The sequence below is a fragment of the Aplidium turbinatum genome, chromosome 10 (genome assembly GCF_918807975.1).
Source record: "Aplidium turbinatum chromosome 10, kaAplTurb1.1, whole genome shotgun sequence".
Lineage (NCBI taxonomy): Eukaryota > Metazoa > Chordata > Ascidiacea > Aplousobranchia > Polyclinidae > Aplidium > Aplidium turbinatum.
Genome location: NC_137481.1, coordinates 16,770,290 through 16,794,961, shown reverse-complemented (window position 1 = coordinate 16,794,961; position 24,672 = coordinate 16,770,290). Strand labels below are relative to the sequence as shown.

Sequence of the window (24,672 nt, the reverse complement as noted above, 5' to 3'; positions counted from 1 at the left end):
TGAAAGACGAACTGCTGAAAGATGTAGTTGGCATATGGAACAAAGCTGGTCTTCCAGTGCTTAGCAAACAGAGAAACCTAGCACTTCTGGCATACAATCTGCCAAAGCATCGGCACTACTATGTTTGAAACAGAGAAAAAGAAAGGGAGTAGTTAGATGTCTACACAGTAGCGAAAGTGACTCTGATGGTGATATGAATTGGGAAGATGATAAGGAATACGAGCCTCTGAAACCAGCTGTTTGGGGAAAAGTGTACAAGAAAGTACATTCTTTTTCCATAAATGATAGAAGTTGTGTACTTGCTAATCGTAGGATGACTTCGGTACGCTAGCAGTCAGATCTTATGAGGTCGGTTCTTGGAAAAGATCAAGTAGCTGCAATGCTGCATCACCTTCGACAGTATACCGCCAACAACAAAAAACGAGTGAGAACCTTCTCAACTCAGCTTCCATGCAATTATGTTATGATGGGCGCGTTGTCATAAAATAGATCGATGCGTTTTCTTGGGCCAAGTTGTTAATGATAATGGCATGAAGCACGAAAGTGTGCTTGCTGTTAAATCTTTTCCCAAAAGTGTGTCGGTCACTGCAGAACTGATTTTTGGCACCATCATCCAGGAGGCTTGCAGAGTTCACCTATCCCAAGTATATTCAGTCATGGTTGATACGACTGCTCTCAACACAGGAAAAAAGTCCGGAGTCAATACTTGACTGGTCAATTAGTTTAATGATGAAGTTGGTCATGATATTTATACCCTTTAATGCATGTTCCACATAAACGAAATATATCTTTCCCATGTCATTTCTTTTGTGGACGGCGCCAAGAAGAGTCCCGGAGCAATGCAAGATGGGGCTTTGCTTAACCAGATAGCAAGACTAGACAAGCTCAGTACTGAAACCTGAACACCAACTATTATTACGCAATAACAGCTTCCAAGAGTGGAAAAATACAGAAAAACTTTCATCTTGATCACCTGATTTCTGTTCATCAGGAGAAAATAGACCAAAAATCAGATTTTTTGAAATAACTTTTTTTCTGAAGCAGATAGACCTTAATATTCTCTACATCAGGTATGGGAAACTGACCCTTCTGCGCATTTTGATACTAATTTTGTCGATCTATGATGAGTGGTTCCGGAGATACGGCCAAATTTCGAGATTTTGAGGCCCAAAAATTTCAAACCTTGTGGACCACCTCAATATGACGTCATAATTGAAAAAAAATTTGGGGTGTAAACTTTTTTCTCCAAATACCACCAGATGCGACCCCAGGCATTTTGAATTTCAAAAATGGTGAAAAAATGAAACACCCTAACATACATACCACAAGTAAATATTCATAGACAGAAGCCGACTGGAAGCGAATAATGCTTCGAATGATAATTTAGAAGTCGCTGTGAGAAATGTCCTCCGCTTGTCAATGTTTTACTTGCCACCCGTGTTTCTCGGTTACTTGTAGCCCATTGGGCATAACCCCTTCCATGATGACTGGTTTAACCTAGAGCTTAGGACAATAGTAATGCAGACGGGTATTTAAGATTAAGACAACGCAAACAGTTTGTGGATCATCGAACGCAAGATTTCATTCAGCAACAAAACGTGACAGAACATGCGCTACACATTTACATGCTACGATACGAATACAGGCTATGCTACTAACAACGTTTAAGTTTGACAGTAGAAAAGGGTTTTGTGTGACAATTCAGCAAGGGTTTGACGCAACAACTGCTTCTTAAGTAAATAACAGGAAATTGGTGAAAATACAATACGGTACCTATCTGGTTTGGGCAAACGCTCATACAAAGCGATTAGAAAACATGCTAAAATACAACATAGCAAGAAATAGATTCTTCAAAACTAGTTGCTACAGCGTGTAGTTTTGCTTAATACATGTTTTCAATAAGACTCGTTACCCTTCACAAGAGACAAAATCAAAATGCTCCAACAATATAGTTTCAAAACATCAATAATTTTTTTGCACAAATAGAAACGTATGTGACTGATGAAGAAAACACGGTTAAAATTGCACACAACCGGCACTATTAAATACACCAAATAGAACCAACAACATAAGTAAACGAACAGGTAATATTGCACATAGCAGCACCGCTTGACAAAGACTACGTTATTTTTGCATTGTATCGTCAACACAAACATTGCAGAGTTTAAACATAAACCACAACTGGCTTCACTTCTTCAACAAATAAATCTCTACTTTTGTACAAATTTGAAGACAAGAGAGAAAGATGGATGGCAGTTTGTGGGGGAATAGAACTGGTGTGGGAAACTTTTAAAAGAAATGATAAAATTGTTTAAAAGCAATAGATTAAAGCTGAAGTAATCGCATTCACGTGTCAGTCATCACAAACACGTACGAGTGTGATTATTACGCTTGATTGACGTTAAAAGATAAATTGTCCCCGTAATTTTCCTTGTTCGTTTGGCTGTTGCTATGTAGATCAGCATTGGCACAGTCGCCAACGGATGAACTATTTCGTGGGACCCGCACCACTTCAGCCTTGCCACAATCTTCCAATAGAATCGCTTCATCTAAGGGTAAGAGCTCCGGCCAGTCATTGCCATTTTGGGCCGACTTGAATTCTTCATCAAACGAGGAGATTTTTTCTGCTTCTTCAGTTTCACTGCATTCAGTGGAATGTCCAGAAGATGCAGAGACCAGTTTGTCGCGAGATGGTGGATGATGTTTTTCCTGATCCGAAAGTTGGAGAACTTGAGCTTCCATGGAGATGTGATGTTGTATGATATTGTTATCCGGCACACCTTCCGCGTTGTTCAGATCGCCTTCTTCTGGAGTGTTAGTGGAGTTGGATTCTTCAAGGATGCGACAAGAGTTTTTGTTTATCTCAGCAATCTCTAATACGTCCCCATCATCATTGCAATCACGGAGCAGATCTTCGAAGGAGTATTGCGAATCAGGAGAGCCGTTTCCTACTGACAAAAATCTCAAGTTGAAACAGCATTTTGTATTCGCTGCAGATTGGCATGTTACGTGACGCAGTATACCCCAGTCAAGTGATTCATCACTGTGTGCATAAGGCCTAATGTACAGAAGGCGAAACAAATGGTGTGGGAAAAGATAGGGGTCAAAAGAACTAAACAAGAAGGCTTAAATATTAAATAAACTGCAAGTTCTAATATGAAATAATAATCACGGACTTGGGTTGTCAAATATTTTTGCTCTAAACTTTTGAATTTTGATAGCTCACTGTAAAAGTACACTGAGTACTAACCACGGCTAGTGTCAATTGAACAGAATATTAACGAGCATTCGTGATAGCCAAGTACCATTGAATAACGTCCTTCGGCACTAAGATTGAGCTCCGTGTTTCGGTTGTTCTGCCATAATTATGAGTCACTGCGAAGATTACTCATTCTGTTGCAGCTCCCAAACCTCAAAACAGGTTTATGAAAGTGGGAGTAAAAATAATAGGCTTTGCACAAAGCACTGAAATGAGTTTGATTGCTGGGGAACAATACACTCACCAGGCATATTCCACAGGCCTCCGGTTTCATAAGTTTTCAGTTTCCTTTCTAAATCCGATACTCGTTTGCCTAAAATCCTAAACAAAATAAGTTTATCACATAAGCGAAAAGAGAAGTTTCTTGATTAAGGAATATCTTACTTCGATGAGTCACATGGCAAAATAGAGAGCGCTGCTCACTTATTGGTGTTCCGTAAATGATGAATCGCAAGGTTCTTGTCAGCGAGCGTCTCCAAGGAAGCGGCCACGATTGATTGAAGATCGGCGACTTGCTCTGGGGAGTTACGATTTATCCCTGAAGTTGCAAAACAATTATTGCATACTAGAATACGATGATTCTGTTGATTAAAGTGCATAAGAGGACAATTTGTAGGGAATTTTATCAAAGCGAAGTCATGACAACGTGTAAGTACGGTGTCGTCAGGGTTAGATGCTATACTCCAAACAAAAACTATCGGAATGTTAAATACGCAAGTGCTGATGTAGTAAAGTGTCAAATGTACCGCAAGAATTTTTATGTACAGCACTCTAACTTATTTAAAGAGTTTAAGTTCATTGGCTGTAGCTATTAAACGTAAGCCAAGCGTGGCCGTCCTGAAAAATGCAACACAGGAACAGGGAGTGCATTAACTCAAAAATATACACTGCGTGAAATAAGCCATGTTAAGCGTGCGATAATTAATCGATTTAGAAGCACATACTCAGCCAACAGATGGTGTCATTTTTACATCATTTCGACGTCACCGCAGCTAGAAACGATGCAAAGTGACATTTTGCTGGCTAACTATGGTTACACTACATAAAAAAAATTAAAAAGTTAAAACCAAATACATGTAATTTTTGCATCAAACTGTCAAAAAGCAAACTGACAAACCTACCTCTAGCAAGCAGCTCTTTGATCTGCTTTGGCGAAATGACCCCACCGGATGATTGTAACGCACCTACTTTTGGCAGTTCTCTTTGACTGCTCTTTTTTGAGGTCAATAAACCCTAAACAAATGAAGTAGTAAAAAATGTATTAGTGAACCGCTGACCGCTGACGTAGGCCTCGTCATCGAGATTAATAGGGTGAAGTTTCTGTTAGTCATTGAATTACAATACATTTATGCCATTCACAAGGTACCAACGAGTGGAGTACTGCCCTTTAAGTGCGCTACTCAACCATACGCACAGGAAAGTTTAAATATAAAGACAATTTCCATCAAGTTGAAAGTTCGATTCCCACGTTTGTGGTTTGATGATTGGGAGCCTAACGATTGTGGGTTGACCTATTGATACGCAGATTCATGACGGAAACTATTCAATGTACATATAAAATAAGCAACTCATTGACGGCTAATCGTTTAAAAAAAAAAGTAAAAATGTTCAACCTTTCCAAACGTTTGAAAATTTCTTTCAGGTTCTCTGAAAGCAGTGTCGGTTTTTTTTCTCAGCATGAAAAAAATTAAAGGAGCTACCAACCAACATTAGCTTGTGCATGCAATAAGCAAAACACAAACAAATGATTAAAAATCATTTTATGGCACAACCAACCTTCAACTTTTTTATTTGAGCATGTAGAGTGTTTTTCTCAGCTTGGCATTGTGTGATCCGTTCTTGTAAATACCTAAAGAGTTTTAATAGAACTTAAGAGCAATTAGCGTAAATCCGTCAGTACGGAACTACCGGTAGGGGACCTAGAATGGCATGTGGTCATGTGACTCCGCTCAAAAACAAAAACTACAATATTCTGGGATAAAACTGTCAAAATTTTCTGGGGCTCGCTCGCTCCCCAGTCACCCCCCGCTCAAGCGTTACCCATTTTAGGGAGATTCTGTACCTTCTTTATGATTTCTTACAATGCCTTTTTCGAAACTGAATTTTGTGACCCCAATTTTTTTAATTTGGCTACCAGAAACAGTATGCTGCAATGTGTACAATACATCAAATAGGGCGCACGGAAAGTAACAAAACTATTACACTGGTCTACACGATTTTTGCTCTATGAACTTTGAAAACTGATTTAGAGTAATTTTGGAGTGCTGAATCCGAAACTGACCTCGGATTTATGCTATCACGTCAGGTTTGTGAGCTATGATAACAGCATATTGTTACTTTTGTCAAAAGTGGAAGATTCGACGTTGCGTTTATTGCACATACACATTGTGCAAGATCCAGAAATCCAGGCCATGTGGTGCATAAGTAGCTGAAATACACCTACCAATTACAATTTTGATACCAATTTGTTTTCTAAGCAACATTATTAACAAGGCAATAATAACAAGCTAAAAGGGAGGCTATAAGTGTAACTGACCCACTCCCCCGGTCAATGTTTTGCATGAAACCACAAAGATTTAAGCAAGCCTATGACAATGCTTGTTCAGTAACCATATTTAGGCTGTTTTGGCCTGTCTAACACTAACCTTTCGTTACAGCACTGCATATGTTGGTGGTAAACGCAACGCCAAATCTTCCACTTTTGACGAAAGTAACAATTTGTTGTTATCATATTTCACAAACCTTACGTGATAGGATAAATCTGAGGTCAGATTCGGATTCAGCACCCCAAAATTACTCTAAATCAGTCTTCAAAGTTCATGGAGCAGAAAAAAATTCTTTTTTTGTAGACCAGTGTTATCTATTTTCGAAATAAAGCAATAGATCAATTCAATTTTGAAATACATATTTCAACTAAATTTTTTCTGCGAAAAATTATATCTACTACAGCGGTTCTCAACCGGGGGGCCGTGAAAGTGTCCAAGTTTGCAGCATGATTGGTAAAGTACAAAATTCAAAAATTGGTTGTTCTTTATTTGTGTATTACCGTACACTGATTCTCAAACTGTAGGCTACGTCGCAACGCCCTGATGCGTCGTTTGCAATTTCAAAGGACATCGCACAAAGATTTGCCATGACTGTGATTATAACCAATTAATATTGATTACAAATGAAAAAAGGGACAAATTCTTTGTAACGGTCGCAAAATTTTATTAATTTTTCAAAAAAATTGTAGAAAAACACTAAATCAGCATATAGATTACTGACTTTCGTGTGCCAACATATAGCTCAATAAAGAACTTCGTCAATGTCATTAGTGCGTCGCGAGCGCAGTAAATTCTTCTAAGTGTGTCGCATCGAAACTTATGAAACATTTGATTCCATTAGAAGACGCAATATATCAAAAGTTCATTTTTTAGGGATCTGCGACCGTTTCGAAGGCACCGAAACGAGGTCCGCCAAGGCGAAAGGTTGAGAACCACTGATCTACTATATCAGTTTATGATATTAAATTCTAATAACAAAGCGACGCTGGCTTTGAAGCATAATTTTTGAAGATAATACTAAGAACTGGTTTTGAACTCACTTGTTTTCCATGCAAAGCGCATCGATATCCACAATTCTTTTCTTATCGCCTAAAAGAACGTAAGAAAGTTCTTGATTCAAACGATCTGCCTTCGTCCTAGCTCCATCGCGGTCGGCAATTGCTTCGTTAGCAACTTCTAATTGAGACTCATATTCTTTTTTCCAATGTTCACACTAAAATGATTAAGTGAAAGTTACGGCTATGAAACAATGTGTTAGCATTTAAACAACGTCAACAAACCATGCACGTAAGTAGATAGAAATAAAATCGATAATCTATTTTCACAATACAAAAATGATTTTTTAAGTACCACAAATACAAGAAATTATTCTTTCCTTATACACAGAAATTACAATAACGAAATTCGAACAATCAAAAGTGCATTTCAACTACAGCCAGCGGTATTATCGCTACGTTGTCGTTCCCAATGCAAAGAGAATGAGATGTGAGCTTGCTTTCTGGAAAGACTAACAATAGTTTTCTCAGACGCCGCTTATGTACACTTTTTACAACTTACCTTTCAAATTGTAATTATGTGAACAAAAGTTCCAATTATCAGTGCGGTGGAAGCAGTGCTTCCATTTTCAATTTCCCTAAATTTTAGTGTACAGTTTGCTTAAATTTCCCTAAAATAAACGAACAAATATGTATTGGAAAAAGCATAAAAAAACAGTCATCTACTGCAGTTTTGCAGAGAAAAAGGTACCGTGGGTTATGTGCCTTTCCATCCTCCAAAGACATTAAACCAGTTAAAACACGACCTATACTGAAAGAATTTTGATTGAAATGATTAGCTAAATGACTGAGTCATAGTCGAACGATCAGTGCTCAGTGGTTTCATCAATGATAATGGAGAAATGTTTTTTCCGAAGTTTTTCAACTGTTTCTTTTGTGGTAGGCTGGTAGCCTATAAAATTCCAGCACTTGACAAATGATGTTTGTTGCTTTCTGTTTGCCCAATGAGGCTTTTTTTATGCATAAGTCATTTGGACACAAGTCTCTTGAAAGTTGTAACAGATCTTCACTGAGTGACATTGCAAGATTGTGCTTAGCAATAAATGCACAGATCTTTATTTCACCACGCGAGCACTTTTACTTATATTAGGAACCAGATTGATCTTTGCATTTGTTTTCTTTAGGTTCTCAACCATTTTCAAATTATCTAAATGAGTTTTGCAACTCTGATGGTGAAGCAATGTTGTCTTATGACTTGAAATCGCAGCATTACAAATCTTACAGAAAGGACATCCAATAGGCTACCATTGCAGTCATTTTTTTTAACCAGTCCTAAAACTGGCTATTTTTTAGGAAGTGGCTATTTTTCCACAATCAGGTGTTGCCAGAGTTAGGACTGTTAGGAAGGGTTAGAGTTAGGAATAAGATTAGCGTTTTGATCTTCCCAGGACTAAAAAATTTCCAAAATACAAGTTTTTTGTTTTCAACAGCTTTAAACGTTTCTCAATGTCACGATTTCTTTCTATCTCTTACCAGGAAAAAGACTTGGAAAGGTTCAATGACGTAGTTTAATGGATTAAACCGAAAAGCAGTCAATTAAATTCACGGATAGTTCTACTAGTGAAATGATATATATGAAAACGCTTGAAGGACTCCAACGAATGGTTCACCACTTCCAGCAATTAATCAAAGTAACAGTAAACAGCAATAGATTCCACGCTTGCAGGCTTTTGATCGAGTCTAACGTGATCCACTCACAGCTTCTCATACGATTCTAATTTCAATCAGAAATTATATTAGCATCAACTTTGCTTTACTCGTATTCAATACTTCAACTCTCGATCAACAATAATCTTTGCGTCTATTAACAGCTGCTACTACTACAACAATGATCTCTCATCACCAACTCATAATAATAATCAACTCATCATAATACAACTCCCATAATAATTCATTACACAAATTGCACCACTATTTATAGAAGATTTGTTCGGTCTAGTAACTTCGAGAAGGTTACGTAATGTTACATCATAGGACTCATGGTTCTGTCAAGTTGCATTAAATCGTAAACATGCCGAAGCCAGTAGATTGTCACGTAGGGAAAAATGATTCTAGAAAATACATTGCATAATAATGATTTTGCAATCAGAGATCCATTGGTAAACATCCTTGTGACATCATGACAAACGATATTGGCAATTGTGAAAACAACAGAATGTCCCAGAACTACGTTACATAACAACGATTCGCGATCAAAGGTTACTTCAGGTCATAACCGATAATAACACATCGCACCAGAATTTTACAATCAAAACAACACGCTCGTTGAAGACACAAAGCAGTCCATCACGAGGCCTTGCACATTGATTGTGACACTCAAATTAGGGCAGAATTCCTTATCTGACAACACTATTGAGGCTATTATTACACTATATAGTGTAAATATAACCACAGCCATTTTTTTAACCAATCCTTTCTAAACTTTTGGTCATACTTCTTTTTGCAGTTGTTCTATCCGAATTCTTATTAGTATTCAATGAATCTTTCTTTTTTAGGATTTCGAACTGTGTAAAGCCATTTAATATCATTGCAATTGCATTGATACTATAATTAAGTGATACTTGAACAAACACATTTTCAAATATGGGCTGCCTAAAACACAATTTGAATTTTTGAAGGCACTTTGCAGCAGGCAGCAAGCAGCCCAAGCTTCGATAAATTCTATGGCGAATCAGAGCATGGCAATTTAAATTTTTATCTTTCCTTACTCATGGCCAGAAAATTTCCTGCGAAATTCCAGTGTTTCAAAATAAAATTGAAAAACTTAAATTGTTTTGCTTTTTTTTCAAAAGTTTTTTTTTTTCAAAAATCACCATCCAAATTCTAATTTATAAAAAAAATTTCAAGTCTGGTGCCAGCAGCCGCGGTAATTCCTGATTTCGTTTTGTAAAATTTAAATTTCCCTAAAAAAAAGCAAATCCTTAAAAATTTCCCTACAGCCAAAAATTTACTGCAAATTTCCCTAATATAGGGAAGCAAATTTGCCTAATTTAGGGAAATTTCCCTAAAAGTGGAAACACTGGCGTGAAAGAGAGGATAGGGCTCAATACAACACCTGGTAAAATTGACAAGCAGCCTGCTGAAGTGAAAGCATCTAGTCCAACTGCGACTCGACAACACAAATTTTGTGCTTCTTGTATTGAATCGCAATATTACAAAAAATATGTAATTATGCTTTGTAAATATATTATGGCAGGCATGACTCAAGCCATGGGCACCAAATTGATAGGCGTGCAAAAATCGGTTGGTTAAAATTAAAGTTTGTGACTTATACTTTCTTCAAAATCTAATTTGCGCCCAATGCAATGATACAAAGATCAAAAAAGAGTCTCTCCTTTACTGTAGCCATTGTTTAAACAATGGAATTGTGACGTTGCAAAAGCAACATTGTGCTTCTCGTGGCTCATTTTGCGTTCAGTCAGCAACAATAGGAAGTTTAGCAAAGTCGCTAAGCAGCGATTAGTTGAAGCTTGGAAGTAGCACCAGAACTTACTTATTCATTTTTATAAGAATTTATCAATCAAATCTGTTACAGTATGACTTCAACTTGGCCTGACCAGAGCACTCAGTCTGTTTTAGGAAGAAATTAGTATTAAAGTATTGAGCCTATAAGCATGATTACAGTATATGAAATTTTGAAACCAAGAATAAGGCTAGGTATGACTTATTTTTACGTGCTGTGCTGCCTAGCACTTAGCAGTCTGCAGGTTTGAGGTTCATTCACAACTTCACAAGCTGTGCTTTATGAATATACGGTACCGTGCTTTTACCTAACTTCCTTTTAGTTATCAAACGGATGAATTGTATACAATTCGTAGTAGAACACACCAATGTTGGGATGGGGAATGATTCGCTATCAGTTTTTTCAATCTCTAGTTAGGATACAACTCAACGGTCACAAAACCCGCCGACATGCCAACAAATGTCGGCGACAAATAAAATTAATTAATATTAGTTTTTGAAAAAGTCTGCAGGTTCCAGAGAATAAATATCCAGAACTCAAAAAGACCAGTGCACGACTCATTTCTGTTTAATCTACGACTTACTGTTGTGAATCTTTAATCTTTTTGGTTACAAGAGTAGGTGCTCACTGCCTACCTACAATCCCTCCTCGGTCTGCCTCAATCATAATTGCAATTGTTTCTTGATTTATTTATTGAGTTAGTGAGTTGGGATAAAAACTTGATTTTGTATAAACTTACATTGGCTTTAACACGACAACTTAAATCCGTGGTACACATTCATTTCTCTAGCTTGCTTTTTTCGATAATGAAATGAAACTCAACACAAAGGCAGGCAAAATTGTGTCCAGAAACAACGGCTCCCGGCACGCAGCAAAAGGCGATAATCAGTTGTGAAATCTCTTTGCCACCAGGCAAGCCACGTCACGCAGAACACAGAAACAACGCAAATTCAATGTCAACAAATTTTCATCACAATTTCAATTCTAAACAAGTTTTCATCACAATTTCAATTCTGAACAAGATTTCATCACAATTTCAATTCTAAACAAGAGGGCAATTGACCCGCCGGAACACTCTGTAATGAACATTGTAAAATCAAAACATCGTGCAACCCTTCATTAACAACTTATCGTCTAAATTTTCAGAGATTAGCGAGTCAAGTACAAAACTGAAATGGATAAATAACACTGGTCAACAAAATGAGAAAAAATTTTTTTGGCAGGACATCTAAGAGTGTTTTCTGGGGTTTTCAAGGTCGCTGATTACGAATATGACATTGGTTTTGCCAGATTGACTCTAGTTTAGAAAATACCTATACCCCTAGATTAGCCCAAATTAGTGTATTTACCTGTATTAACCCCCTAAACATCTCACTAAGAAGGACGTAAATCTTATCAATTTTGTTTCGTATAACATAATAATTAGTAACGAAAGCTAATTTAGAAATTACTGTAAAGTCCTACATTCCCTCCTACATTTTGTTCCTGTACCAATTGGACATTCTCCAAAGATGAAAGAGGAATATGATGTCATCAAACTTGTCTTTGAAAAGCTTGACTACAATACCCATCCATAAGTGGCTCATCTGAGTTGACATGAAAATGGTCAATTTTCTAATTGGTTAACAAAGTAGATATACAGTACCAAGTATCCTTGCTCTCTGTGTTTGTGGGACAGCAGGGCGAGAACCCAGCACTGGCGCAAGAAAAACTGGCCAGAACGCACCAGTCTTCAAGTTGTGACAGCCAATGTAATCAATGAACCTTCAGTTCTCAGGGATAGAATTGTATTTCCTCCTCTGCACATCAAATTATGGTTAATAAAGCAGTTCGTCAAAGCATTAAACAAGGAGGGGAATTGCTTCAAGTAGTAAGTACATTTGCAGTCAGTTTCCAGGACTCTCTGATGAAAAGCTTAAAGCTGGAGTCTTTGATGGACCTCAGATTCGAATGTTGATGAAAGATTCGGTTTCACCAGTCACATGAACAGCAATGAACTTACTGCATGGAACTCCTTCAAGGATGTAGTACAAAACTTCTTGGGGAATCACAAAGCACCTAATTACAGAGAATTAGTTCGAAAGATGTTATCTGCATTTAGAAAACTTGGAGCTAACATGAGCATTAAAGTTCACTTCCTATTCAGCCACCTTGACTGATTTCCTGACAATCTTGGTGATTACAATGAGGAGCAGGGGGAAGGTTCCACCAAGACAATGGAAGAAAGATATCAGGGCAGATGGAATGAGCACATGATGGCAGACTATTGCTGGAACCTGTTGAGAAACTGCCCAAAAGTTTCTCACAAGCGAAAATTTTACAAAGACATTTTTTCGGCGCAAATTAGTTAATAGTTTTAATCTTATTGTATTTCATACCATTGTTTTCAATTTACAATGAAAAAGATAATGTGGTTCCTTTTATCTAAATTTTATAATACAAGGTTGATTGACTGATTTAATGCAACATTTTTTAGTGTTTTATGTACTTACACTACTGTATATGATTGTGTATTTTGTGTACTGTATATGACATCGGTAACATCAAGTTTTCAAGTATGACAAATCTAATATTCCTAAAAATTTCGTGACGTTGCTGTATTTAAACTTAAAACTGTCTTTATTGTTCACAATTGACCATTAAATTGCATTTCTGAAATATCTAATATGGTTTAACTGTTTTTTTGATCTAGCGCATAAGGCTCAAATATGGGATTTTGGTCAATATGACCCTATGCAATATCTCCTAAACTAGAGCCAATTCGGGAAAACTAAGGCCATATTCGGAATCAGCGCCCTTCAAAAACCCCAAAAACACTCTAACTTTGTCTGCCAAAAAAATTGTGTTGACCAGTGTAATCATTGTGTTTTTATTGCTGTTATTTTGTGTCAACTGATTTTGCAGTTTGCTGGTGTTTATGATTTATCCGCAAGCGGCTCTTTCTTTGAACAACTCTGCCCACCCCTGATCTAGTCACTATACACAATACACATCATTGGGCGATAAACAAGACAAATATGAGAACTGTAATGCCAGGAAGGTTATGTAATATTCACTAATTCCAGAGCAGTGTGAGCCAAAGGTTGCTGTGCATAAGATGTGAGCATCTCCACCGCAAAGACTTGTACCTGCCAGACGCTTCAATATGGAGAGCGGAGACAAAAAATGATGCTTCTTGCACAATGACGGAAAATGACACCAGAATGTAACACATCCAAGGTCATGTCAAAACAGTGGGTTTTTGGCAAAATGACAGAACTTGCTTGGTGGTGATCACGTCTCTCTCTTTTGTGTAGGTTTGTTGAGAAGGAAAGCCGCCAGGACAGTTTTTATTGATTAAGGTATCTGGACAAGGTGATTGTGTTTTGGCTATCGTCATTTTTAAACATTGCCAGTCTTGGAAAAGTGCAAAATGGGTTATCAACATGCTTGCAAATTTTTACATAGCAAATCATGGACATAAATATTAAAGAGGCCAAGACTCATGTCTGTGGGATATCTTAGTGGAATCGTGGCAGCTTATAAAGTTTTCCAATCACGATGACAAGTGTAAAAGTGTAAAAATCTTATTGAAACAATAAACATGTATGCAAGTCCAATCACAAATCTGTTGTGAAAAAGATAGGTATATACATTGAAGATGAGGCCACTTTACCATACACTCATGCAGTATCAAAGGCGACTCTTGCATAATATGTCAAGGAACAAGACCCCTGTTTTGTAAGCCAAAAAACTATCCTCACTACCCAGTTAAGTAGTAAGTACAGTAGTGCGACTTCGTCTTCTGTCAATTTTTGTAATGTTGTAAACCAGATTGTGTCTTACCAAGCAGTTGATCAATTTGCTGTTGCTGGACAGGGGTGGTAGATCAGTCTAAGAAACTAGAGTCTACTTACATATTTGAAAGGGACTTAAACCAAGAAAATTGTGCGTTGCTTTATGACAACCAGATTGTGTCTTACCGAGCAGTTGATCAATTTGCTGTTGCTGGACAGGGGTGGTAGATCAGTCTATGAAACTAGAGTCTACTTACATATTTGAAAGGGACTTAAACCAAGAAAATTGTGCGTTGCTTTATGACAACCAGATTGTGTCTTACCGAGCAGTTGATCAATTTGCTGTTGCTGGACAGGGGTGGTAGATCAGTCTATGAAACTAGAGTCTACTTACATATTTGAAAGGGACTTAAACCAAGAAAATTGTGCGTTGCTTTATGACATAGTGGTATATTCAGGTTATGGATTGTGATGGCCAAAGGTTAGACATCATACTTTAGAAAATCTTGAGATGGCGTAAGCACATGCAAAACAAGGATGAGCAACTTCATACTTCATAGCACTGGAGAGTGGAGAAACATCGGATGAGCCCTGGAGAAATATCAGATGAATTTTGAAGACCATAAAATTGCACAACCTAGTATACCTGTTGTTGGGATTCTTCTAGTTGAGTAACAAGTTTTTGTCGTTCATGCAGAGGGAAATGTCTAGCGCCTATCCCTTCATCTCCAATAGTCTGCCTGGCAAATTTTTCTCGCAGTAACTAAAAAGAAGAATACTCAATTCAAAATAGATCCATAAACCATGACAAAATAGATCATGTACAATTGTACATCTACAGTATATAATAGAACAATTAATCAAATTAAAAGAAAAATACAATCTTTTGTTACAAATGAGTGCTCATTGTAACATTTCTTCCAATACATACCTACATTGTTAATGTAAAAATGATTTTGAAAGTCAACAAACTATGGATTTACAAAATTGCGCTATGTTTTAAACACATTGCAAAACTTTACACAACCAACTAACTGTGTTAAAATTAACATAAAAAACATCTAAAAAATGCAATATTTGAACGCTAGACCTATACCTTTACATCTCCATTTGCTTCAGTTAATCTTTGTTGCAAAACTTCATTTTGGCGCTGGTAAGCTGCTTTTTGATTTCTAATATCCTTCAACATTTGAATTAGCTTCGATTGATCCGCTGATATGGGGAAGTCAACTTGCTGCCTTTTAAAAGCCTAAAAAGTAATCGCTTTTGAATGCATACAAAAGTTCAACTGCTTGCATATTGTACATGTAGTAGTACAGTTGAGTTGTACACTGCCACTGTACACCAATGGTCAGCTAACTTTGTTAGGCTCAAATTAGTCTTTCCGTACCTAAAGACCTACAAAATTACCAATTTAATACCTACCAAATTACCAAAACTAAAATAAATTCGAATCAGGACAAACCAAACGATTGCTTAACAAAATAATGGATCAAACATACAGCATGCTAATAATATTTTGGAACTTTCTCAGAAAACTGGGATAATTGAACTTGATTATTGCTTTTGATTAAAAAGAAACAGCAATGGTTACTAAAAGCTAAAAATTATTACTGGTAATCCTAGCTTCGTCAGTTTTAGGCACAGCTAACAAATTTACATAATTGTATTTTAAGCAATATTGACGACATACCAGTACTATTATCACTTTCAATGGTCCACATCAAAGCTGTCAATTTCTATGCTAACAACCTAAAATTTTATAGTTTGCATGTTTGGCATGCGTGTTTGCCAAACATGCTTGAGTTTGCCACATAAATTACTGATCAGTGATCACTGCTATTCACAGCAACAGAACACCATTTGAACAGTCATCCAGGCTGACTTGGAGGCCCACCGATACTTAAGCCAGCCTGAAAAGTATTTTAAAGCATATTCCTGCTCTCAAAATCTCTAATATCGCTTTTGCTTCAATTTGTCTTGCAATAGCCATATGAAGATAAAAGACTTACAAGACTGGCTAGCCTACTCGAAGCTGGTATACAAGTCCCCCCCCCCCCCCCCCCCCTTTGGTAACTCATGACTAAGACAGACATATAGGGTGAAACTACTTTACCTTTGCTTTACTGTTCACACACTTCAATACACATGTTTTGGTCAATTCCTCTTTGTCATGAGTTACCAGGGGGGGGGGGGGGGGGGGACTTGTATACCAGCTCCGCCTACTCAATATGTATTGTAGGCTATACTGTAGTGTAAACAAAACAAAAAATTTTGCTTAACAAAATCCTTGGGCAGCAATAAAGATTTGTTGTAATTAAACTTAAAAAAATGTTAGCAAATCAACCAAGCAAAAATTGCCTGTGGGAAGCACCATCACCAGTAAGTGGTTTATTCACCTGACACTTTTCTTGCAACTTTTCGGCCATTAATTTGAACTGATCTCGTTCATTATGAGCTGTGTCCAAATCTTTTGAGATAATTAACAACGCTTCGCTCTTGCTTTGCAATTTTCTTTTCAAAATTTGGTGCTGAAAAAATAACAAAGTATATATAATTATATATATATATACGATACCACTTAAAATGGGAACAACAAGCAACTTTAAAAATCTTTAAAAATTTTTTTTTAGTTTGAGTTAAGTACGGTAGCATGTTATTAATAGTAATCAATTACTTAATAGTATAAATCAATTAATTACTGTCAGCTGCATAGCCAAGTAGTGAAAGCCCTGGCTAGTCGTTTAAAAAGTTGCCTGTTTGACGCCACTGAAGAGCAAAATGCTGTGTCTTTGGCAGGACACTTAAACTAAAGGCATGCCTGAAAGAGAAGGGGGAAACAAAGATTGGCTTGCTTGCCTTCCCATCCACTTAATCTAAGTATTTCATAAATAGGCGAAAACCTGGATACAAAAACCAATTAGTAATATATATATATACGGTAAGTGTAAAATCAAATATATAAGTGGTTTATTTCAAATTAACAATTTTGCAGTGTATTTTATGATCACATTTCATTAACTACTTCTAACCTCTGTAATCAATGCTTGCCATTCGGGATTACTTCGTTCACGATAAGCCATAACAGAGACAACATTCAATTCAGCTATCCCTGTTACCGCAAAAACATCAATCTTTAGTGTGAATAGAAAATAAACTAAGCAGTAACTTCTCAAGCCATGAACAACATAAACTATTGGATATACGGCAGACAAAAATACTCCCAGTAATGACAACAGCTAGAAAGATGAGTAGTCTACCCTACCCTACGGCTAATTGAATATGCACAGGACTTTGTGAACAAAGTCACAGCAAGATTAAGCACAGGGTTGGAAGTAACGACTAGTTGTCACTATTCGATAGCGTTAATTGTTGCTTTCTGAATATCGAATGCTTGGGCTATACCCATTCCTTTTAAAAATTAATATCGAATGCGCGATTGTGCATTATTTACTGCTTTTTTATGCAAGCAACGAAATCATTATTCAATTTTCACTAATCGATATTGATGAGAACTGCTGAATCATTTTTTGTTGTTCACTTACTTCGTCGTCAAAACGAATTTACGAGATTTAGTTTTCGGATTACTATCCGACCTAGTCCCCTTCCGGTTCTCGAACTAGGATTAAGGAAAATGTTGCAGCAACACAGCTCAGAAAAACCATGCCAGTAAAAGCATAAGTGGTTAACATTGTTGCCAACTTTGCGATTTTCCCGCAAGTTTGGGGTTGTTTTTTTTTCGAGTTTGTGTATTTTTTTTTGAGTTTGCGGGTTTCTTGTTTTTGGCTTATTTTTTGGCCAGTCAAACTTTTTTTAACTTGTTTTTGACACTGAAATTGCGAGGTTTTTATTGTAGTCAACATTGTATCTCTTTTTTTCAAGATAATTAAGTTATTGCTTGGAATGGCATAAACCAATGTCATTCTTGAAATGAACGTGAAGTATGGACTGCAAAGGTTGTATTGAAAAATTTGAACTGCTAAACTACTTGCTTTATGCTAATTGGTATTGGTTGCAAATTATTGGGCTTGTTTTTTAGATTCACTTGCTTGTTTTCAAAAAACAACCTGGCATCACTGGTTGTTAAATACACAAATAGGCCTACAATAAAATATCATATTTTTAGTAATTGCTAGCCATTGCTTTTTAGTATCGATAGCGGAAAGTCATTGCTTTTTTGGGCACTATCGAATAGTGAAATAGTCATTGCTTTTTGACTAACGACTTCCAACCCTGATTAAGCAATGTAGTAGTTTGCCCCTCATCGTGCGTACTTACTGATCAAGGCATCAAGCATTGTTCTCACAAATGCAAAAGTAAAATTTCGTAAATCTGCGTTTAAAATTGACAGTGACTATTTGACCAGCTCCGGTCTTTTAATCTGAAAAACACTGTTTGACCGGTCATGGCGTATTTTTTTCTTTTTCTCTTTTAAAGCAAAAGATGAGAGAGAAGAAAAAAGTGCCCATATAAGGTCTAATCTAAAATTAATTTCATAGTTTTATTGAACTGAATCAGCGGCGCGTATGATGTTTCTCGGGCTGGTATCCCCACTCCAAGGGTAGGAGTTCGATACTACCCAGAAGCGTTTTATTTCAAACTAAATTGCCTGCAAAAAACACTGCCAAAAAGTAAACTTGACATTGATGAAACCATTTTTTAAAGAAGTATTGTAACTTTTAAAGCCACCAAACTAACTTGTTGAGAGAAAAATGTATGCGTCGTTGCCGTCGTTTGGCAAACACGGTCACATCCTCTTGTGACGAACGGAAACTTACCCAGAGAAATTCTCAAATTCCAGCAAATTAAAAAACTCTAACCTTATTACTCATACTTGAGGATACCTCTAAATACCCATTGTAGGCATTGTCGGCTTTTTGGGGGGTTGTGGAGCATTTTTAGGGGTTGTCGAGCATTTTCAGGGGTTGTCAGGCATTGTAGAGTAGCTACTTTCAGGCATTGTTGGGAATTTCCAGGCATTGTCTACGATTTCCAGGCATTGTCGATCATTATCAGTGGTTGACAGGTTTGTTAGTCATTATAGAACATTTTCAGGCATTGCCGAACATTTTCAGGGGTTGTCAGGCATTGTAGAGTAGCTACTTTCAGGCATTGTTGGGAATTTCCAGGCATTGTCTACGATTTCCAGGCATTGCCAATCATTATCAGTGGTTGACAGCGGTACCTCTAAATACCCATGGTCAGGCATTGTAGGCATTGTCGGGCATTGTCAGGCATTGTCGGGCATTGTCAGCTTTTTGGAGGGTTGTGGAGCATTTCTAGGGGTTGTCGAGCATTTTCAGGGGTTGTCAGGCATTGTAGAGTAGCTACTTTCAGGCATTGTTGGGAATTTCCAGGCATTGTCTAGGATTTCCAGGCATTGTCGATCATTATCAGTGGTTGACGGGTTTGTTAGTCATTATAGAACATTTTCGGGCATTGTCGGCTTTTTGGGGGTTGTGGAGCATTTTTAGGGGTTGTCGAGCATTTTCAGGGGTTGTCAGGCATTGTAGAGTAGCTACTTTCAGGCATTGTTGGGAATTTCCAGGCATTGACAGACTGAAGTTTCCGATTGTTGAAGTCTTGTTGCTGGGGAACTATTCCATCCATTAGATGCCGCTGAATGGAGAGCAGTCCTTAACGTGCGTTGCTCAAGCGCACACCCCGAGAGTCAAACCGGCGCCGCTTGATCTTGAAGCTTCTTTGTTCCAGAAGTGACGCGCTAACCAATTGAGCTATCGGGGCGGATGCTTAGTTTCGGTACCTCTAAATACCCATTGTCAGGCATTGTCGGGCATTGTCAGGCATTGTCGGGCATTGTCAGGCATTGTCAGGCATTGTCAGGCATTGTCGGGCATTGTCGGCTTCTCGGGGGGTTGTGGAGCATTTCTAGGGGTTGTCAAGCATTTTCAGGGGTTGTCAGGCATTGTAGAGTAGCTACTTTCAGGCATTGTTTGGAATTTCCAGGCATTGTCTATAGGATTTCCAGGCATTGTCGCCATTATCAGTGGTTGACGGGTTTGTTAGGCATTATAGAACATTTTCAGGCATTGTCAAACATTTTCAGGGCTTGTCCAGCATTTTCAGGGGTTGTCAGGCATTGTAGAGTAGCTACTTTCAGGCATTGTCTAGGATTTCCAGGCATTGTCGATCATTATCAGTGGTTGACGGGTTTGTTAGGCATTATAGAACATTTTCAGGCATTGTCGAACATTTTCAGGGCTTGTCGAGCATTTTCAGGGGTTGTCAGGCATTGTAGAGTAGCTACTTTCAGGCATTGTTGTGAATTTCCAGGCATTGTCTAGGATTTCCAGGCATTGTCGATCATTATCAGTGGTTGACGGGTTTGTTAGGCATTATAGAACATTTTCAGGCATTGTCGAATATTTCAGGCATTGTCGAGCATTTTCAGGGGTTGTCAGGCATTGTAGAGTAGCTACTTTCAAGCATTGTTGGGAATTTCCAAGCATTGTCTAGGATTCATTTTCAGGGGTTGTCAGGCATTGTAGAGTAGATACTTTTAGGCATTGTTGTAAATTTCCAGGCATTGTCTAGGATTTCCAGGCATTGTCGATCATTATCAGTGGTTGACGGGTTTGTTAGGCATTGTAAAACATTTTCAGGCATTGTCGAACATTTTCAGGCATTGTCGAACATTTTCAGGCATTGTCGAGCATTTTCAGGGGTTGTCAGGCATTGTAGAGTAGCTACTTTCAGGCATTGTTTGGAATTTCCAGGCATTGTCTAGGATTTCCAGGCATTGTCGATCATTATTAGTGGTTGACGGGTTTGTTAGGCATTATAGAACATTTTCAGGCATTGTCGAACATTTTCAGGGCTTGTCGAGCATTTTCAGGGTTTGTCAGGCATTGTAGAGTAGCTACTTTCAGGCATTGTTTGGAATTGCCAAGCATTGTCTAGGATTTCCAGGCATTGTCTAGGATTTCCAGGCATTGTCGATCATTATCAGTGGTTGACGGGTTTGTTAGGCATTATAGAACATTTTCAGGCATTGTCGAACATGTTCAGGGGTTGTTGAGCATTTGCAGGGGTTGTCAGGCATTGTAGAGTAGCTACTTTCAAGCATTGTTGGGAATTTCCAAGCATTGTCTAGGATTTTCAGGCATTGTCGATCATTATCAGTGGTTGACGGGTTTGTTAGTCATTATAGAACATTTTCAGGCATTGTCGAACATATTCAGGGGTTGTGGAGCATTTTCAGAGGTTATCAGGCATTGTAGAGTAGATACTTTTAGGCATTGTTGTGCATTTCCAGGCATAGTCTAGGATTTCCAGGCATTGTCTAGGATTTCCAGGCATTGTCGATCATTATCAGTGGTTGACGGGTTTGTTAGGCATTGTAGAACATTTTCAGGCATTGTCGAACATTTTCAGGCATTGTCGAACATTTTCAGGCATTGTCGAACATTTTCAGGCATTGTCGAACATTTTCAGGCATTGTCGAGCATTTTCAGGGGTTGTCAGGCATTGTAGAGTATAGCTACTTTCAGGCATTGCTTGGAATTTCCAGGCATTGTCTAGGATTTCCAGGCATTGTCGATCATTATTAGTGGTTGACGGGTTTGTTAGGCATTATAGAACATTTTCAGGCATTGTCGAGCATTTTCAGGGGTTGTCGAGCATTTTCAGGGGTTGTCAGGCATTGTAGAGTAGCTACTTTCAGGCATTGTTTGGAATTTCCAAGCATTGTCGACCATTGTTAGTGGTTGACGGGTTTGTTAGGCATTATAGAACATTTTCAGGCATTGTCGAACATTTTCAGGGGTTGTCGAGCATTTCCAGGGTTTGTCAGGCATTGTAGAGTAGCTACTTTCAGGCATTGTTTGGAATTTTCAGGCATTGTCTAGGATTTCCAGGCATTGTCGATCATTATTAGTGGTTGACGGGTTTGTTAGACATTATAGAACATTTTCAGGCATTGTCGAACATTTTCAGGTGTTGTCGAGCATTTTCAGGGGTTATCAGGCATTGTAGAGTAGCTACTTTCAGGCATTGTTGGGAATTTCCAAGCATTGTCTAGGATTTCCAGGCATTGTCGATCATTATCAGTGGTTGACGGGTTTGTTAGGCATTGTAGAACATTTTCAGGCATTGTCGAACATTTTCAGGCATTGTCGAACATTTTCAGGCATTGTCGAATATTTTCAGGCATTGTCGAACATTTTCAGGCATTGTCGAGCATTTTCAGGGGTTGTCAGGCATTGTAGAGTAGCTACTTTCAGGCATTGTTTGGAATTTCCAGGCATTGTCTAGGATTTCCAGGCATTGTCGATCATTATTAGTGGTTGACGGGTTTGTTAGGCATTATAACACATTTTCAGGCATTGTCGAGCATTTTCAGGTGTTGTCGAGCATTTTCAGGGGTTGTCAGGCATTGTAGAGTAGCTACTTTCAGGCATTGTTTGGAATTTCCAGGCATTGTCTAGGATTTCCAGGCATTGTCTAGGATTTCCAGGCATTGTCGATCATTATTAGTGGTTGACGGGTTTGTTAGGCATTATAGAACATTTTCAGGCATTGTCGAACATTTTCAGGCATTGTCGAGCATTTTCAGGGGTTGTCAGGCATTGTAGAGTAGCTACTTTCAGGCATTGTTTGGAATTTCCAGGCATTGTCTAGGATTTCCAGGCATTGTCGATCATTATCAGTGGTTGACAGGCTTGTGAGGCATTATCGAATATTTTCAGGCATTGTCGAACATATTCAGGGTTGTCGAGTATTTTCAGGGGTTGTCAGGCATTGTAGAGTAGCTACATTCAGGTGTGGCGATCCCCGCATCATACCCTTCATATAAAATTCCCGCACAGGCAATGTTGGGAATTTCCAGGCATTGTCCAGGATTTCCAGGCATTGTCGATCATTATCAGTGGTTGACAGGTTTGTTAGGCATTATATAACATTTTCAGGCATTGTCGAACATATTCAGGGGTTGTCGAGCATTTGCATGGGGTTGTCAGGCATTGTAGAGTAGCTACTTTCAGCAGGCATTGTCGATAATTTCCAGGCATTGTCTAGGATTTCCAGGCATTGTCCATCATTATCAGTGATTGACAGGCTTGTTAGGCATTGTCGAACATTTTCAGGGATTGTCGAACATATTCAGGGGTTGTCGAGCATTTTCAGGGGTTGTGGAGCATTTGCAGGAGTTGTCAGGCATTGTAGAGTAGCTACTTTCAGGCATTGTTTGGAATTTCCAGGCATTGTCTAGGATTTCCAGGCATTGTCGAACATATTCAGTGGTTGTTAGGTTTGTTAGGCATTGTCGAAAGTTTTCTTGGGTTGTCGATCATTTCCAGGTTCATCAGGCATTGTCGATGTTACACACTATCCACAATACACAGCAAAAAACATACATTAACACATGTTTTCGATAACAAACATTCATACAAGGAAGAAAAACATTCCTAAAAAGCATGTTTTTCATCAATATTCCGGAGAGAAACATTTTCGATCGACTCAGATAATTTGCTTGGTAGATAAATCCAGTCAGAGCTTTAGTAAGTAGGCTATAGAAACAAAATATCCATTGCTGAAAAATAGAAACTGTTTTTGATGATTTTGAATCTCGATTTAGTGTTTTTCATGAAATCGAAGAAATAGTCGACTACGTCTCATACCCGTTCAAGTCGGATTTAATTGTGTCTACTCTCTACTAATTTCTCTCAAAATAAATGAAATATTTTTGTTGGAAACAGGTACGTAGGTACGATTGAAGTGGAAATGTAGACATTGAAGGTTCGAGCATCCGAAGATGATTTCTGGTGATTTGTTGTTGATGCAAAATAGTGCAATATCAAAAGATGTGCGGAACACATCCATTCTAGTTTTGGTTCAACTTATTTATGTCAATCTGCATTTTGATTTGTGAACGTAATCAAAAAAAAGCAACGTGCTGTGCTAACCGACCGCCACCTGGACGATTGCTTTAGACATCTGATGTAGCCTAATGATAACGGCAAGCTGAAGTACCTACAACATGATGACTCTAATATTTCACTGACTCATTTAGAATAAATTTAAAGTAAATTTACTTGTAGAACATAATTATTCTTCTCGTGTTTTATTGTAAAGAACCAAATTAACTGAAACATGAATAGACTGCTCTGTGCTGACGATGGTAGATGTGTGATAAATGTAAATGCATTTACAGTAAAGGTGTCACTGGAAAAAAATTGTTTAGTGACTTTATCACCGACCGATTGATCGCTAGTGATTAAGAAATTTTCTAGTCGATCACAATCGATGAGAAGTTGGCCATCCCTGGCCTAGTGTATAACAGGAGCAAATTGTAATAACTGCTTCCGAAGTTTGCTTAGGCTACCGTATATCTTCTTCAACAGGAATCCAAAAATAGTCAAGTGGTATAGCGTATTGAAACAACTTTAATCCTTGAGTTCCGTCAGTTCAACAAAGACAACCTGACAAACCTTGCCTCGGAATTTTAGTATGAGGCTCAAATAGAACTTAAGCCTAATCTTTTTGTTCTTCAATAATGGTGAAAACGTCTGCCCCGAATGGTCTGTGGATAAATATCATATTTTAGTAAAATAAA

At 38.0% G+C, this 24,672-nt stretch overlaps 1 protein-coding gene across 2 annotated transcripts; it reads right to left on the bottom strand.

The window, feature by feature from the left end:
- Window positions 1-1,088: 1,088 nt before the first annotated feature.
- Window positions 1,089-17,206, bottom strand: LOC145778621 (coiled-coil domain-containing protein 149-like). Of its 2 annotated transcripts, none has more exons than XM_082590148.1 (10): window positions 17,132-17,206; window positions 16,499-16,630; window positions 15,196-15,348; window positions 14,746-14,862; window positions 6,846-7,018; window positions 5,036-5,108; window positions 4,381-4,492; window positions 3,683-3,797; window positions 3,504-3,580; window positions 1,089-2,951 (listed from the first exon to the last, which is right to left on the bottom strand). In XM_082590148.1, the coding sequence occupies exons 1-10, from the start codon at window positions 17,180-17,182 to the stop codon at window positions 2,386-2,388; spliced, it is 1,569 nt and encodes a 522-aa protein (XP_082446274.1). In that variant the 5' UTR covers window positions 17,183-17,206; the 3' UTR covers window positions 1,089-2,385. The 2 variants fall into 2 exon arrangements, with proteins under 2 accessions (XP_082446274.1, XP_082446275.1); XM_082590149.1 differs by having other exon boundaries at window positions 1,089-2,948.
- Window positions 17,207-24,672: the final 7,466 nt, after the last annotated feature.

Excerpts from the sequence above, each read along its gene's own strand:
- LOC145778621 (XM_082590148.1), bottom strand. The coding sequence starts at position 17,182 with ATGGCTTATCGTGAACGAAGTAATCCCGAATGGCAAGCATTGATTACA. Across the intron at positions 7,019-14,745 it reads TAGAAGAATCCCAACAACAG|TGTGAACATTGGAAAAAAGA; the intron begins GTATACTAGGTT and ends TAATCATTTTAG. Across the intron at positions 5,109-6,845 it reads GCGCTTTGCATGGAAAACAA|GTATTTACAAGAACGGATCA; the intron begins GTGAGTTCAAAA and ends AAAACTCTTTAG.